Raw genomic sequence first — 17,432 nt, 5'->3', positions numbered from 1 at the left:
GTGGCTAAACCCCATAAACACACATGTATTATTTCTGTGGGATTTTTTGGGGTCAGGAATCTGGGAAAGATTTTGCTGTGTTCTCTGCTTCAGGATCTTACAAAGCTGCAGAGGTTTCCATTATACTGAACTAGAGGCCCAGTGTAAGGAATTCATGCACGGGTAGGGTCCGTAGGCCTGGCCGGTGATCAGGGCCCATTGGGGCCTTCCAGCTGCCAGCCAGAGCCTGCCTTCCCCTGGCTGCCAGCTGCTGACTGCCATCTGGGGCCTTCCTTCATTCTGCGCTGCCCCCTGGTGGTCAGCATACGACATAATGAGTGGTTGAACTCCTGGTTGGTCGAACTCCTGAGGGGACAATTTGTATATTAGCCTTTTATTACATAGGATTCTTACCTGCTTGACTACAGAAGAGCCTACTTCCAAGCTCATGCAAATTGTTGTTAGAGTTCATTTTCTTGCAGCGCTCTGCATAGGTACTTTATAACATGATTGTTTATTTCTTCAAGGCTAGTAAGAATCTCTCTCACTCAGGGGAGGCACAGCATTCTCAAAAGCTTTACCTGATTGCATCAGGCACATGAAGGATAATCTCTTTTTTGATAAACTCAAAACCAGTTGATTTGGGATCTTAATTACATGTACAATCCCTTTATGCTTGCCATATTCTGAAGACTAGGAGTAAGTCATGGGTCTTGCCCACACTGAAATTATATGTGGTATGAACATGTGGGAACAGTAATCATGGAGGCCCCTGTAGGATCTGTACACCACAGCTACCACAAATGAGGAATAATATATTGGCAGTGCACAAAATGAAGCAAGAACCAACTTGGTCATGTATATGTTCATGAAAAGACTCCTCTGTAAGAGAAACAGTGCCATTGGTGGGTCTCACCAGTGGTTTTACATCTCCAGAGCACCAAGGTCCATATAAGGGCCATGCAAACTGTCATCTCCTTTCTCTTGCTATTTGCCATTTACTTTGTGACTCTAATCATCTCGGTGTGGAGTTTCTATAATCCTCGGGATATACCAGTTTTCCTGTGTTTCCAGGTTTGGGCACTTGCCTATGTTTCAGGCCACTCACTAATTCTGATTTGGGGAAACAAGAAGCTAAGTCAGGACTTTGTCTCAGCTTTATGGCAGGTGAGGTGCTGGCTGGAAGGATGGAAGCTTTCAACACTATAGATCAACAAGAGGGAAATCATTTGTGTTCTAGCAAAAATAAAGTGATTGAGCCTGTACCATAATATATTTCCTCCTGGTTTTACCATAGTGTATATAATGAAACAATTTTCAAAGATTTGCCTGTTTATCAGATAAAAAAATATATATGTGGATGTATGAAAACTATGAGAAAAAAATGGAAAGAACGTACCTTGAATCAATTTTTTCAGAAAAGCAATGTAATTATACATAATACTGTGATAAATTCCTTAGAGTTATAAGGTCATGTGTATTTCACATACATAATCCATGTTATCATGTTGCAATTGAAAAATTTGTGATCTGTATTTTTGGATTTTTAAGAGCTGCCAACTTAATTCTGAAAATCATTGTAATTTTTTAAAAATATATTTTATTGATTTTTCACAGAGAGGAAGGGAGAGGGATAGAGAGCTAGAAACATCGATGAGAGAGAGACATCGACCAGCTGCCTCCTGCACACCCCCCACCGGGGGATGTGCCCGCAACCAATGTACATGCCCTTGACCGGAATCGAACCTGGGACCTTCCAGTCCACAGAATGACGCTCTATCCACTGAGTCAAACCGGTTTCGGCAAATAATTGTAATTTTTAATTGTAATTTGCACCCCAGTGTGTTTAGATTTCAGTGTTAGAACTTCTAATCTTTTTCATGGTAAGGATATACAATTCTAAATCATACAGTGATTATGCTTATTTGGGACAGTCTTTATTCCACCGTAAATATTTCATTTCTGGTTAACAGACAGCAACCAGAACTTTTGCTAAGAATTAAAAAGTGACAAACATATTTAGAGTAAATTATAAATTTATTTATAATTCAAGAGCAAAATATTGTATATGAATACAATAAAGAGTACTAATGATTATTTTATTTGATATAAATATGTGGGAAGCTTAGAAAAATCACATGCTGCAATAGAGATAAATATGAAAGAAACTTGATTGATACATTATTGAAAAGTTGTTACCAAATTTTATGTTGTTAGGAAATTCATCTTTTTATTTTTTTTGAAGGAAAACTATTGTTGAAGTTGAGGTCTGATGTCAAATATTTCAGGTTTTTTCTATTCCCTTTTCTGGGCTTTATATTTACAAATATTTCCTACATCTTCATTCTTAAATTTACTTTTAAACTTCAGATAACAAGACTTAAATCTTCCCCATTAAACAAAAAGCTCATTGTATGAATAGTAAAGTAATTGTGGTATGTAATTCAATGAATCTTTCTGCATACAGTAAAATGGAATTTATTAAGTCTATATAATAATTATAGGGGCTATCTTAAAGAACTATTTTATCATAATTGGAAAATGATGAAATCAAAGGAAATGTGTTTGAAAATTCCTTGATAGAAAGCTCTATAGTAAGAAAGTAAGGTACAATCTTGCTCAGCAACTTGAATTCTACATGACTGCATTAACTCTTGGGTTATGAAATATTAACATCTTCTAAAAGTTAAAACAAATCATGTCCACATCTGATTTTTTGTGCATATAATTTATCCTCCCCAGTACAATATAAGCCTCAGAAAAGTGATGACCATGTCTATGTTGTTTACTAGTCACTCCCAGGGCCTACCAGGCAACCGATACAATAGTTGGTCAAAAATGGATGAATGAAATAACTATATTAAGGCTGAGAAACAATTAAAATGAAACTTCACGAAACCTGTAGATTGCATGAATTTCTTGGTTCATGTAACAGGTACTTCTGAGAAGCATTTCTCAGCAAAATTTTGACTATTTCATCATGGTATAGGGGAAATATCACTAGACTATAGCCTTCAATCAGCCATATCATATGGGTGGATAGAGACAAGGTGGAACATCAAAATTAGAAAGCATCTATCATAATAGTTTGAAAAAGGCATATAAAGGATTTTTCTAAATTTGTATATATATATTTCTGATATTTTTAATGATATTTTTCAAGCTGAGTATTGCATATATAAAAATGCTATCTTACTTATTGAAATTGCGTTAGTAATTGCTTTACTAACTCAGCTGCCCTACTAAAATGTTATTTTATATACGATATTTTCTGTATCTTTTCTACCCAAACTTTCGTTTTTATTTATTTTTATGAAATATATTTGACACATCACATTGTGTAAATTTAGTCTTCTAAATAAATTTTTTATTACAATACTAGTGGCCTGGTGCACGAAATCGTGCACATTGAAAGGAAATTAATTAGAAGAAATACTTTAATGTAACTATTTGCCCTTTCTCTATAATAGAAGTGTCAACCAAATTCACAATCAACAATGACAGATGGAAACACATGCATGCGATTGGCACCAGCAAGAGCTTTATATGTATTGCTCATGTGGGAATCAACTTAGCCTTTTATAGATATAGAACAAACTTGCTTAATTAGACCTGCTTTCTGATTTAGTTAAACTTTTCCAGCCCAGTGAAGCACCCCAACTTCTCTTTCAAGGTAATTGTCAGCAACACAGCAGTAAATATCAACATGAAGCAGATTATTATTGTAGATCACAAAGGGAGAACAAAGGGTAAAATATTTAATTGCAACAGTGTTTGACTATATTCTGCACAGTGAGAAAACCTGAAGTCATTTTTAGGGTCTACCATTTCTTCTTTTCAGTTGGGTCAAGTTTCTAAGCTTTCTAAATCTCCGTTTACTGGCTAATGAAAAGAAAATAGGATTCCACCAAGTCTCCTATCTACCTACTCCAGGATTTCTGTGAGGATCAAATGAGATGAGGCACAGGCAAATGCTTCATAGACATTTGGTTACAGTGTAAAATGTTTCCACCTGGGTATAAAGCAAGTTGTGTTCTTGAGCTGAAGAAACTGCAAGGAGGCTAGTTGCTAGGGAGAGGCAGCTGGGTGTTGCTATATGACATAATTACCCTGATGGACACTTAGGATATTAGCTTTATATGTATATATAATAAAGTCACTTAAAGTGAGCTAATAACAGTTGTATAATTCAATGAACACCTTAGCCTGGGGCCTCTAAAGGTAGAATCAACGTTGGGGATTAAAGTGATAACATTTATTTGGGAAGGCATCTGAAGCATCAATAGGAAGCACATGTAAAAATGAAGCAAGAGAAGATATAGACTGATGTGCTGTGTTACATTACTCAGATGGCTGCCACCTTACAATGTGTTGAGAGACAAAATGATGGTCAGCGATTGGCACACAAGACTTTTTTGGGAAGGTTACAAGGCGGAACCATATGCAGCATTAGTCCATGGAGGAGAAACAGCAGAGAGAATGCACACCTTTGGCTCTCATATCTCCTATTTCCCAATGGCCAGGTTTTATCCAAAGCAGAACTAACATCTCTGTTCATCTAGCCATTTAGAAAGTCAGATCTCATGCTCCACAATGTGGTGGTGTATTTATGTTCAAAATGGACAGATGATCTGGCTCAGGCAAGGTATTGACCCAAAGATTAGGAGATGGTCTAGGGAAGCCGAGAAAGCACACACATTTGTGTCTAAACAGCTCGCTCTTGTGCCACTCAGATGTACGCATGCCCTCCAGTCATCCAGAATATTCACCGGTTTTCTGAATGCACTACTTGTGCAGTTGTGGGCCTTGGGTATAGTGGAGCTTCACGCTTGGTTTAATGCTGTGCTCTTCCCGTTTTTGTTTTCAAACAAAAGGTAGTCCTCTGCCTATGAGGAGATGGCTTTGCACTAATTCACCAGGGATTTACTCTCCCAGTCTCCCTTTGGACTTGTACGAACATAAGCTATGATGCCCTAGCCAGTTAGGCTCAGTGGATAGAGCGTTGTCCTGTGGACTGAAGGGTCCCAGGTTCAATTCTGGCCAAGGGCACATGCCTGGGTTGCAGGCTTGATCTCCTATATGGGGCGGGCAGGAGACAGCCAATCAATGATTCCCTGTTATCATTGATGTTTCTATCTCTCTCTCCCTTTCCCTTCTTCTCCGAAATCATTAAAAAAATTCATTACAAAAAAAACACAAAAAACATAAGCTATGAAATAAAATTAAAAGTGGACATACGTAAAAGGTAGCCACTAAAAAGAGGAAGTTCTACCTTTAAGTGCCAGGTAAGCTGTGTACTTCATAACTTACTGATCCTCACATGTGCATAATACTACTGCTCATGTGAAGAATTGAAGTTCTAAGATGCTAAGTGACTTACCGCGTAGTGCAAGCACAGAGCAGAGTAAAAATCCCCAGAGCATGGGGCTCTCCCAAGACTCAGAAAATATCACCAGGAAGAGGCTTCTCATGGCAACAAGAACTAAAAGGTGTGTGGAGATAAACCTCAGAAACATTACGTCATGTTTTACTGAAACATTTATTAAGTGCTACTTAAGAACATAAAGGAAGGTCTGAACAAATGTAGATATATACCATGTTCTTGAGTAGATAGAATCAATTTCATAAGGTAGCCGTTGTGTCCAAGCCCTTGTGCCCAATGCATTTACAATCAAAATCACAATGAAGTTTCAGGAATATTTATAAAATTGCCAAATATTTTGACAAAATAATGTGTTAATATTAAATAGACTAAAGAGAGAAACCTTTATAAAAGAATTAAGTATGAGATATATGCTTGACACATATTAATAATGGTCTAAAAAAATAACCTGATGAAAGTGAAGCAGATTTAAGTCTAAAAGCCCTCCATGATATACACTGAGTGGCCTGATTATTATGATCTCTGAACACATAATAATCTGGCCACTCAGTGTATATCCTTTATAATAAAAGGCTAATATGCAAATTGTCCCCTTGACTAGGAGTTCAACCAGCAGGCAGGCTGGCCAACCGCCCATGTCCCCTCCCCTTGGCCAGGCTGGCCGGACTCCACCCATGCATGAATTCATGCACTGGGACTTTCATACACACACACACACACACACACACACACACACACACACACACACATATATACTAGAGACCCGGTGCATGAAATTCGTGCATGGAGGGGGGTTGTCCCTCAGCCCAGCCTGTACCCTCTCCAATATGGGACCCCTTGAGGGATGTCTGACTGCCCGTTTAGGGCCGATCCCGGTGGGATCGGGCCTAAACGGGCAGTCAGACATCCCTCTCACAATCCAGGACTGCTGGCTCCCAACTGCTTGCCTGCCTGCCTTCCTGATTGCCCCTAACTGCTTCTGCCTGCCACCCTGATCACCCCCTAACCACTCTGCTGCCAGCCTGTTTGCCCGCAACTTCCCTCCTCTGCCGGCCTGGTCACCCCTAACTGCCCTCTCCTACAGGGTTGATCACCTCCAAATGCCCTCCCTTGCAGGCCTGGTCCCTCTCAACTGCCCTCCCTTGCAGGCCTGGTCCTTGTCAACTGCCCTCCCTTGCAGGCCGGGTGCCTCCCAACTGCCCTCTCCTGCTGGCCATCTTGTGGTGGCCATCTTGTGTCCACATGGGGGCAGGATCTTTGACCACATGGAGGAAGCTATATTGTGTGTTGCAGTGATGATCAATCTGCATATTACTCTTTTATTAGATAGGATAGAGGCCTGGTACAGGGGTGGGGACCAGCTGGTTTGCCCTGAAGGGCGTCCCAGATCAGGTGGGGGTTCCCTTGGGGTGTGGGGCAGCCTGAGTGAGGGGTCTGTGGTGGTTTGCAGGCCGGCTACGCCCCCTGGCAACCCAAGCAGAGGCTCTGGTATCTGGAATTTATTTTCCTTCTACAATTGAAACTTTGTAGCCTGGAGCGGAGCCAAGCCTGGGGGTCCCGCCGAGGCCCACAGCCATTTGTGTTCGGGTTATAATTGAAACTTTGTTGCCTTAAGTGGGTGGGCCCGGCCAGGGTGTGCGGAAAGCTTTGCTTCCCCTGTTGCCGATGGCAACCCTGGACTGCTCTCTCAAGCTCCATTCTGCTGCCATTTCTGTTTGAATTTGTTTACCTTCTATAATTGAAACTTTGAAGCTTGAGTGGAGGCTTAGGCCTGGCAAGGGCAGGCGGAAAGCTTGGCTTCCTCTGTTACCTAGGAAACCTTGCTCTCTGTGGCTGTAGCCATCTTGGTCTGGATTAATTTGCATACTTGCTCTGATTGGATGGTGGGCGTGGCTTGTGGGCATGACTTGTGGGTGTCAGAGGTATGGTCAATTTGCATATTTGTCTATTATTAGATAGGATATATACACACACACACATATACATACACACACACACACACACACACACACACACACACACACACTGAGTGGCCAGATTATTACGCCTTCATAGATCATAATAATGTCGACACTCAGTGTATATGTTTCATTTTGGAAATTAAAGGACAATGATTTGTATCTTACTGTTCATCAGACTTTTTGAGGAGAACAAATGAAATGTATAGTTGGTGTGTGTATATTTATAAGCTTGTAAATAATGAAGCTATTTATGAATATTAGTTAATTGCATCCAATTTTAGTATTAGCATTCCTAATGGTCCTAGGAAAACTGGAACGTTTTTGAAAGGAAACACTTAGTAAACCAATAGATACGTTCCTGTAAGTCTTTCTGTGTGGATCCAATGTTTTTGTTAAAATAAATCGTCAGCAATAATGAGCCATTATGGTCATCACTAGATGATGAAGATCCAATGATCAATTTAGACATTGACTGAATATCCTAGGTATTTGATTATAAAATTTTACTAGTTTACATCTTAACTTGATTAATTCAAATGATGTAAAGGTGAGAAAGGCAAAACATTGCCAAATGGTGAAAGGGAATTTGTCTCTATTTGCGTGTTAACAAATGAGAATTCATCTCTCATTTCAACATCAGCTATGATATCTTCCAGCCTATAACAAGTTCCTCACTGTGGGAACAAGAATTCATTTAAAATCACTGGAACAATGTCTTCAGTGAAGCAAGCTTTAAACCCAGACCTTAGCATACCTTGTTGTTTTTCTGCTTGACATTGATCTCAGAATTTAAAAGAAAATTTGAACTTCACTGAACATTTACCAACCAGGTGCAGGTGGAACTTTGGGTTATTAAGGAATCATGCGCAGTAATGTTACGTTTGGCACTATCTTTTCCAGGGTTCACTCCCCCCCCCAAGACATGATAAGTTTACTACAAAAATTATTTTCCATGCTAATGATGACAGAATTTGTTCTAGGAAATTTTGCCAATGGCTTCATAGCGCTGGTGAACTGCATTGACTGGGTCAAGAAACACAAGGTCTCCTGCACCGATCGAATTCTCACTGCTCTGGCGGTCTCCAGAATTGGTTTGCTCTGGACAATAGTATTCAATTGGTATGGAACTGTGTTTAATCTACCTTTCTATAGTTCAGATGTAAGACTTATTGTTTATTTTGCCTGGATAGTAAACCATCATTTTTGTCTCTGGCTTGCTGCTAGCCTCAGCATACTTTATTTGCTCAAGATAGCTAATTTCTCCTGTCTTTTATTTCTTCACCTAAAATGGAGAGCTGAAAGAGTGGTTATCATGATACGGTGGGGGAGTTTGTTCTTCTTGGTTTGCCATCTTACAGCGCTAAGCATAGATGCAAAAATGGAGATGAATGATTATGAAGGAAACATCACTTGGAAGACGAAATTGAGGGACATTATGCACCTTTCAAGTATGGCTGTATTCACGCTTGCAAACTTCATACCCTTTACTATGTCCCTGACAGCTGTTCTGCTGTTAATCTTTTCCCTGTGGAAACATCTGAAGAAGATGCAGCTCAGTGGCAAAGGATCCCAAGATCCCAGCACCAAGGTCCACATAAGAGCCATGCAAACTGTGATCTCCTTTCTCTTGCTGTTTGTCATTTCTTTCCTCGCTCAAATCATCGCAATTTGGAGGTCTATAATTCAGCAGAATAATTCAGTTCTCATGCTTTGTAAGGTTCTTGGAATCCTGCATCCTTCAGCCCATTCCTTGATCGTGATTTGGGGGAACAAAAAGTTAAGACAGGCCTTTCTGTCATTTCTGTGGCAGCTGAGGTGCTGGCTGAAGGAAAAGAAATAAGTGGGACACCTTGAGTCTTCTGGCAGAAAACAAAGTGATGGAGTCTATAATGTTTTGTACTTCCTACTACATTTGTTAATGTGTATAGATTTGGGTAAGGTATATCTAGAAAAACTTTTCCCGAAGCTTATCACAAAAATGCATATGTTATATTTATCTTTCTCTGACTGACTTATTTAGCTTAGCATAGTGCTCTCCAGGTCCATCCATGCTGTTGCAAGTGGTAGGAGTTCCTTCCTTTTTACAGAAGCATGGTATTCCATTGTGTAGATGTACCACAGTTTTTTAATCCTCTCATCTGCTGATGGGCACCTAGGCTGTTTCCAAATCTTAGCTATTGTAAATTGTGCTCCTATGAACATAGGGGTGGCTATATCCTTTCTGATTGGTGTTTCTAGTTTCTTGGGATATATTCCTAGATGTGGGATCACTGGATCAAATGGGAGTTCCATTTTTAGTTTTTTTGAGGAAACTCCATACTGTTCTTCACAGTGGCTGCACCAGTCTGCATTTTGACAAAATATTTAATGTGTTAATATTAAATAGACTAAAGAGAGAAACTTTTATAAAAGAATTAAGTATGAGATATATGCTTGACAGATATTAATGATGGTCTAAAAAAAAAAGCCTGATGAAAGAGAAGCAGTCTAAAGTCTGAAAGCCATCCATGATATACAATGAGTGGCCAGATTATTATGATCTCTGAACACATAATAATCTGGTCACTCAGTGTATATCCTTCCTATATAATAAAAGGCTAATATGCAAATTGTCCCCTTGATCAGGAGTTCGACCAGCAGGCAGGCCAGCCCACCGCCCATGATCCCTCCCCCTGGCCAGGCTGGCTGGACTCTACCTATGCATGAATTCATGCACTGGGACTCTAATATATATATATACTAGAGGCCCGGTGCACAAAATTTGTGCACGGGGGCGGGGGGTGTCCCTCAGCCCAGCTTGCACCCTCTCCAATCTGGGACCCCTCAAGGGATGTCCAACTGCCCGTTTATGCCCAATCCCACCGGACATCCCTCTGACAATCCAGGACTGCTGGCTCCCAACTGCTTGCCTGCCTGTCTTCCTGATTTCCCCTATCCACTTCTGCCTGCCAGCCTGATCACCCCCTAACCACTCCCATGCCAGCCTGATTGATGTTTAACTGCTCCCCTGCCAGCCTGTTTTCCCCCAACTTCCCTCCTCTGCCGGCCTGGTCACCCCTAACTGCCCTCCTCTGCAGGGTTGATCGCCTCCAACTGCCCTCTCTTGCAGGCCTGGTCCCTCTCAACTGCCTTCCCTTGCATGTCTGGTCCTGCCCAACTGCCCTCCCCTACTGGCCATCTTGTGGTGGCCATCTTGTGTCCACATGGGGGAAGGATCTTTTACCACATAGGGGCAGCTATCTTGATCTTGTGTGTTGGAGTGATGGTCAATCTGCATATTACTCTTTTATTAGATAGGATAGAGGCCTGGTGCACGGGTGGGGACCAGCTGGTTTGCCCTGAAGGGTGTCCTGGATCAGGGTGGGGTTCCCTTGTGGCGTGGAGAGGCCTGGGTGAGGGGCCTGTAGTGGTTTGCAGGATGGCCATGCCCCCCGACCCAAGCAGAGGCCCTGGTATCTGGAATTTATTTACCTTCTACAATTGAAACTTTGTAGCCTGGAGCGGAGCCTAGCCTCCTGCTCAATCCGTGGTTGCAGCCATTTCTGTTTGGATTTGTTTACCTTCTATAATTGAAACTTTGTATTCTTGAGTGGAGGCCTGGGACTGCCAGAGCGTGTGGAAAGCTTGGATTCCTCTGTTGCCAGGGAAACCCAAGCCTCCCTTCTGTAGCCATCTTGGTTGGGGTTAATTTGCATACTCGCCCTGATTGGCTGGTGGGTGTGGCTTCTGTAGCGGAGTGATGGTTAATTTGCATATTATCTTTTATTAGAGAGTATATATATATATATATATATATATATATATATATATATATACTGAGTGGCCATATTATTATGCATTCAGAGATCATAATAATCTCGACACTCAGTGTATATGTTTCATTTTGGAAATTAAAGGACAATGATTTGTATCTTACAGCTCATCAGACTTTTTCAGGAGAACAAATGAAATGTATAGGTGGTGTGTGTATATTTATAAGCTTGTAAATAATGATGCTATTTATTAATATTAGTTAACTGCATCTAATTTTAGTATTAGCATTCCTAATAGTCCTAGGGAAACAGGAACGTTTTTGAAAGGAAACACTTAGTAAATCAATAGATACGTTCCTGTAAGTCTTTCTGTGTGGATCCAATGTTTTTGTTAAAATAAATCGTCAGCAATAATGAGCCATTATGGTCATCACTATATTATGAAGATCCAATGATCAATTTAGACATTGACTGAATATCTTAGGTATTTGATTGTAAAATTTTACTAGTTTACATCTTAACTTGATTAATTCAAATGATGTAAAGGTGAGAAAGGCAAAACATTGCCAAATGATGAAGGGAAATCTGTCTCTATTTGCGTGTTAACAAATGAGAATTCAGCTCTCATTTCAACATCAGCTATGAAATCTTCCAGCCTATAGCAAGTTCCTCACTGTGGGAACAAGAATTCATTTAAATCACTGGAAAAATGTCTTCAGTGAAGCAAGCTTTAAACCCAGACCTTAGCATACCTTGTTGTTTTTCTGCTTGACATTGATCTCAGAATTTAAAAGAAAATTTGAACTTCACTGAACATTTACCAACCAGGTGCAGGTGGAACTTTGGGTTATTAAGGAATCATGCGCAGTAATGTTACGTTTGGCACTATCTTTTCCAGGGTTCACTCCCCCCCCCAAGACATGATAAGTTTACTACAAAAATTATTTTCCATGCTAATGATGACAGAATTTGTTCTAGGAAATTTTGCCAATGGCTTCATAGCGCTGGTGAACTGCATTGACTGGGTGAAGAAACACAAGATCTCCTGCACCGATCGAATTCTCACTGCTCTGGCGGTCTCCAGAATTGGTTTGCTCTGGACAATAGTATTCAATTGGTATGGAACTGTGTTTAATCTACCTTTCTATAGTTCAGATGTAAGACTTATTGTTTATTTTGCCTGGATAGTAAACCATCATTTTTGTCTCTGGCTTGCTGTTAGCCTCAGCATACTTTATTTGCTCAAGATAGCCAATTTCTCCTGTCTTTTATTTCTTCACCTAAAATGGAGAGCTGAAAGAGTGGTTATCATGATACTGTGGGGGAGTTTGTTCTTCTTGGTTTGCCATCTTACAGCGCTAAGCATAGATGCAAAAATGGAGATGAATGATTATGAAGGAAACATCACTTGGAAGACGAAATTGAGGGACATTATGCACCTTTCAAGTATGACTGTGATCACGCTTGCAAACTTCATACCCTTTACTATGTCTCTGACAGCTGTTCTGCTGTTAATCTTTTCCCTGTGGAAACATCTGAAGAAGATGCAGCTCAGTGGCAAAGGATCCCAAGATCCCAGCACCAAGGTCCACATAAGAGCCATGCAAACTGTGATCTCCTTTCTCTTGCTGTTTGTCATTTCTTTCCTCGCTCAAATCATCGCAATTTGGAGGTCTATAATTCAGCAGAATAATTCAGTTCTCATGCTTTGTGAGGTTCTTGGAATCCTGCATCCTTCAGCCCATTCGTTGATCCTGATTTGGGGGAACAAAAAGTTAAGACAGGCCTTTCTGTCATTTCTGTGGCAGCTGAGGTGCTGGCTGAAGGAAAAGAAATAAGTGGGACACCTTGAGTCTTCTGGCAGAAAACAAAGTGATGGAGTCTATAATGTTTTGTACTTCCTACTACATTTGTTAATGTGTATAGATTTGGGTAAGGTATATCTAGAAAAACTTTTCCCGAAGCTTATCACAAAAATGCATATGTTATATTTATCTTTCTCTGACTGACTTATTTAGCTTAGCATAGTGCTCTCCAGGTCCATCCATGCTGTTGCAAGTGGTAGGAGTTCCTTCCTTTTTACAGAAGCATGGTATTCCATTGTGTAGATGTACCACAGTTTTTTAATCCTCTCATCTGCTGATGGGCACCTAGGCTGTTTCCAAATCTTAGCTATTGTAAATTGTGCTCCTATGAACATAGGGGTGGCTATATCCTTTCTGATTGGTGTTTCTAGTTTCTTGGGATATATTCCTAGATGTGGGATCACTGGGTCAAATGGGATTTCCATTTTTAGTTTTTTTGAGGAAACTCCATACTGTTCTTCACAGTGGCTGCACCAGTCTGCATTTTGACAAAATATTTAATGTGTTAATATTAAATAGACTAAAGAGAGAAACTTTTATAAAAGAATTAAGTATGAGATATATGCTTGACAGATATTAATGATGGTCTAAAAAAAAAAGCCTGATGAAAGAGAAGCAGTCTAAAGTCTGAAAGCCATCCATGATATACAATGAATGGCCAGATTATTATGATCGCTGAACACATAATAATCTGGTCACTCAGTGTATATCCTTCCTATATAATAAAAGGCTAATATGCAAATTGTCCCCTTGATCAGGAGTTCGACCAGCAGGCAGGCCAGCCTACCACCCATGATCCCTCCCCCTGGCCAGGCTGGCTGGACTCTACCTATGCATGAATTCATGCACTGGGACTCTAATATATATATATACTAGAGGCCCGGTGCACAAAATTTGTGCACGGGGGCGGGGGTGTCCCTCAGCCCAGCTTGCACCCTCTCTAATCTGGGACCCCTCAAGGGATGTCCAACTGCCCGTTTATGCCCAATCCCACCGGACATCCCTCTGACAATCCAGGACTGCTGGCTCCCAACTGCTTGCCTGCCTGTCTTCCTGATTTCCCCTATCCACTTCTGCCTGCCAGCCTGATCACCCCCTAACCACTCCCATGCCAGCCTGATTGATGTTTAACTGCTCCCCTGCCAGCCTGTTTTCCCCCAACTTCCCTCCTCTGCCGGCCTGGTCACCCCTAACTGCCCTCCTCTGCAGGGTTGATCGCCTCCAACTGCCCTCCCTTGCAGGCCTGGTCCCTCTCAACTGCCTTCCCTTGCAGGCCTGGTCCTGCCCAACTGCCCTCCCCTACTGGCCATCTTGTGGTGGCCATCTTGTGTCCACATGGGGGCAGGATCTTTTACCACATAGGGGCAGCTATCTTGATCTTGTGTGTTGGATTGATGGTCAATCTGCATATTACTCTTTTATTAGATAGGATAGAGGCCTGGTGCACGGGTGGGGACCAGCTGGTTTGCCCTGAAGGGTGTCCTGGATCAGGGTGGGGTTCCCTTGTGGCGTGGAGAGGCCGGGGTGAGGCGCCTGTAGTGGTTTGCAGGATGGCCATGCCCCCCGACCCAAGCAGAGGCCCTGGTATCTGGAATTTATTTACCTTCTACAATTGAAACTTTGTAGCCTGGAGCGGAGCCAAGCCTCCTGCTCAATCCGTGGTTGCAGCCATTTCTGTTTGGATTTGTTTACCTTCTATAATTGAAACTTTGTATTCTTGAGTGGAGGCCTGGGCCTGCCAGAGTGTGTGGAAAGCTTGGATTCCTCTGTTGCCAGGGAAACCCAAGCCTCCCTTCTGTAGCCATCTTGGTTGGGGTTAATTTGCATACTCGCCCTGATTGGCTGGTGGGTGTGGCTTCTGTAGCGGAGTGATGGTTAATTTGCATATTATCTTTTATTATATATATATATATATATATATATATATATATATATACACACACTGAGTGGCCATATTATTATGCGTTCAGAGATCATAATAATCTCGACACTCAGTGTATATGTTTCATTTTGGAAATTAAAGGACAATGATTTGTATCTTACAGCTCATCAGACTTTTTCAGGAGAACAAATGAAATGTATAGGTGGTGTGTGTATATTTATAAGCTTGTAAATAATGATGCTATTTATTAATATTAGTTAACTGCATCCAATTTTAGTATTAGCATTCCTAATGGTCCTAGGGAAACTGGAACGTTTTTGAAAGGAAACACTTAGTAAATCAATAGATACGTTCCTGTAAGTCTTTCTGTGTGGATCCAATGTTTTTGTTAAAATAAGTCGTCAGCAATAATGAGCCATTATGGTCATCACTATATTATGAAGATCCAATGATTAGTTTAGACATTGACTGAATATCTTAGGTATTTGATTGTAAAATTTTACTAGCTTACATCTTAACTTGATTAATTCAAATGATGTAAAGGTGAGAAAGGCAAAACATTGCCAAATGATGAAGGGAAATGTGTCTCTATTTGCGTGTTAACAAATGAGAATTCAGCTCTCATTTCAACATCAGCTATGAAATCTTCCAGCCTATAGCAAGTTCCTCACTGTGGGAACAAGAATTCATTTAAATCACTGGAACAATGTCTTTAGTGAAGCAAGCTTTAAACCCAGACCTTAGCATACCTTGTTGTTTTTCAGCTTGACATTGATCTCAGAATTTAAAAGAAAATTAGAACTTCACTGAACATTTACCAACCAGATACAGATGGAACTTTGGGTTATAAAGGAATCATGAGCAGTAATATTACGTTTGGTACTATCTTTTCTAGGCTTGACTTTTTCCCCCAAGACATGATAAGTTTGCTACAAAAATTATTTTCCATGCTAATGATGACAGAATTTGTTCTAGGAAATTTTGCCAATGGCTTCATAGCGCTGGTGAACTGCATTGACTGGGTCAAGAAACACAAGGTCTCCTGCACCGATCGAATTCTCACTGCTCTGGCGGTCTCCAGAATTGGTTTGCTCTGGACAATAGTATTCAATTGGTATGGAACTGTGTTTAATCTACCTTTCTATAGTTCAGATGTAAGACTTATTGTTTATTTTGCCTGGATAGTAAACCATCATTTTTGTCTCTGGCTTGCTGCTAGCCTCAGCATACTTTATTTGCTCAAGATAGCCAATTTCTCCTGTCTTTTATTTCTTCACCTAAAATGGAGAGCTGAAAGAGTGGTTATCATGATACTGTGGGGGAGTTTGTTCATTTTGCTTTGTCATCTTACAGCGCTAAGCATAGTTGCAAAAATGGAAAATAATGATTATGAAGGAAACATCACTTGGGAGACGAAATTGAGGGACATTATGCACCTTTCAAGTATGACTGTGATCACGCTTGCAAACTTCATACCCTTTACTATGTCTCTGACAGCTGTTCTGCTGTTAATCTTTTCCCTGTGGAAACATGTGAAGAAGATGCAGCTCAGTGGCAAAGGATCCCAAGATCCCAGCACTGAGGTCCACATAAAAGCCATGCAAACTGTGATCTCCTTTCTCTTGCTGTTTTTCATTGACTTCCTCGCTCAAATCATCTCAATTTGGAGTTCTACAGCTATGCAGAATATTTCATTTCTCATGCTTTGTGAGGTTCTTGGAATCCTGCAGCCTTCAGCCCACTCATTGATCCTGATTTGGGGGAACAAAAAGTTAAGACAGGCCTTTCTGTCATTTCTGTGGCAGCTGAGGTGCTGGCTGAGGAAAGGGAAATAAGGGGGGAACCTTGTGCCTTCTGGCAGAAAACAAAGCGATGGAGTCTATAATGTTTTGTACTTCCTACTACATTTCTTAATGTGTATAGATTTGGGTAAGGTATATCTAGAAAAACATTTACCGAAACTTATCACAAAAATGCATATGTGATATTTATCTTTCTCTGACTGACTTATTTAGCTTAGCATAGTGCTCTCCAGGTCCATCCATGCTGTTGCAAGTGGTAGGAGTTCCTTCCTTTTTACAGAAGCATGGTATTCCATTGTGTAGATGTACCACAGTTTTTTAATCCACTCATCTGCTGATGGGCACCTAGGCTGTTTCCAAATCTTAGCTATTGTAAATTGTGCTCTTATGAACATAGGGGTAGCTATATCCTTTCTGATTGGTGTTTCTAGTTTCTTGGGATATATTCCTAGATGTGGGATCACTGGGTCAAATGGGAGTTCCATTTTTAGTTTTTTTGAGGAAACTCCATACTGTTCTTCACAGTGGCTGCACCAGTCTGCATTCCCACCAGCAGTGCACGAGGGTTCCTTTTTCTCCACATCACATGATCTCATTTGTGGAGTATAATTAACAACATGAACTGATGAACAAACACAGATCCAAAGGCAGAGAAGCATTGATCAGACCATCAAACCTCCGAGGGAAGGTAGGGGAGGGTGGGGGTAAGGGTGAAAAAATCAACCAAAGGACTTGTATGCATGCATATAAGCCTAACCAATGGACACAGACAACAGGGGGTGAGGGCATGAGCAGGGGTGGAGGTGGG

General features: G+C 40.9%; 3 protein-coding genes across 3 annotated transcripts; all 3 read left to right on the top strand.

Moving 5' to 3' along the window:
* Positions 1 to 8,185: 8,185 nt before the first annotated feature.
* LOC307101156 (taste receptor type 2 member 20-like) lies at positions 8,186 to 9,163 on the top strand (the record flags this gene model as incomplete). The annotated part of the gene is made up of 1 exon (XM_079773834.1): positions 8,186 to 9,163. The coding sequence occupies one exon, from the start codon at positions 8,186 to 8,188 to the stop codon at positions 9,161 to 9,163; it is 978 nt and encodes a 325-aa protein (XP_079629960.1).
* A 2,772-nt stretch (positions 9,164 to 11,935) lies between these two features.
* On the top strand, positions 11,936 to 13,184 carry LOC307102182 (taste receptor type 2 member 20-like; the record flags this gene model as incomplete). The annotated part of the gene is made up of 1 exon (XM_079775681.1): positions 11,936 to 13,184. One exon carries the CDS (start codon positions 11,936 to 11,938, stop codon positions 12,911 to 12,913), a length of 978 nt encoding a protein of 325 aa, XP_079631807.1. The 3' UTR covers positions 12,914 to 13,184.
* Positions 13,185 to 15,080: 1,896 nt separating this feature from the next.
* LOC307102183 (taste receptor type 2 member 20-like) lies at positions 15,081 to 16,734 on the top strand. Its single transcript, XM_079775682.1, has one exon. It carries the CDS (start codon positions 15,680 to 15,682, stop codon positions 16,655 to 16,657), a length of 978 nt encoding a protein of 325 aa, XP_079631808.1. The 5' UTR covers positions 15,081 to 15,679; the 3' UTR covers positions 16,658 to 16,734.
* Positions 16,735 to 17,432: the final 698 nt, after the last annotated feature.

The sequence above is a fragment of the Cnephaeus nilssonii genome (assembly GCF_951640355.1).
Source record: "Cnephaeus nilssonii genome assembly, chromosome: 6".
Classification (NCBI taxonomy): Eukaryota; Metazoa; Chordata; class Mammalia; order Chiroptera; family Vespertilionidae; genus Cnephaeus; species Cnephaeus nilssonii.
Note: the sequence above shows the minus strand (reverse complement) of the source record. Positions and strands in the feature narration are given on the sequence as shown.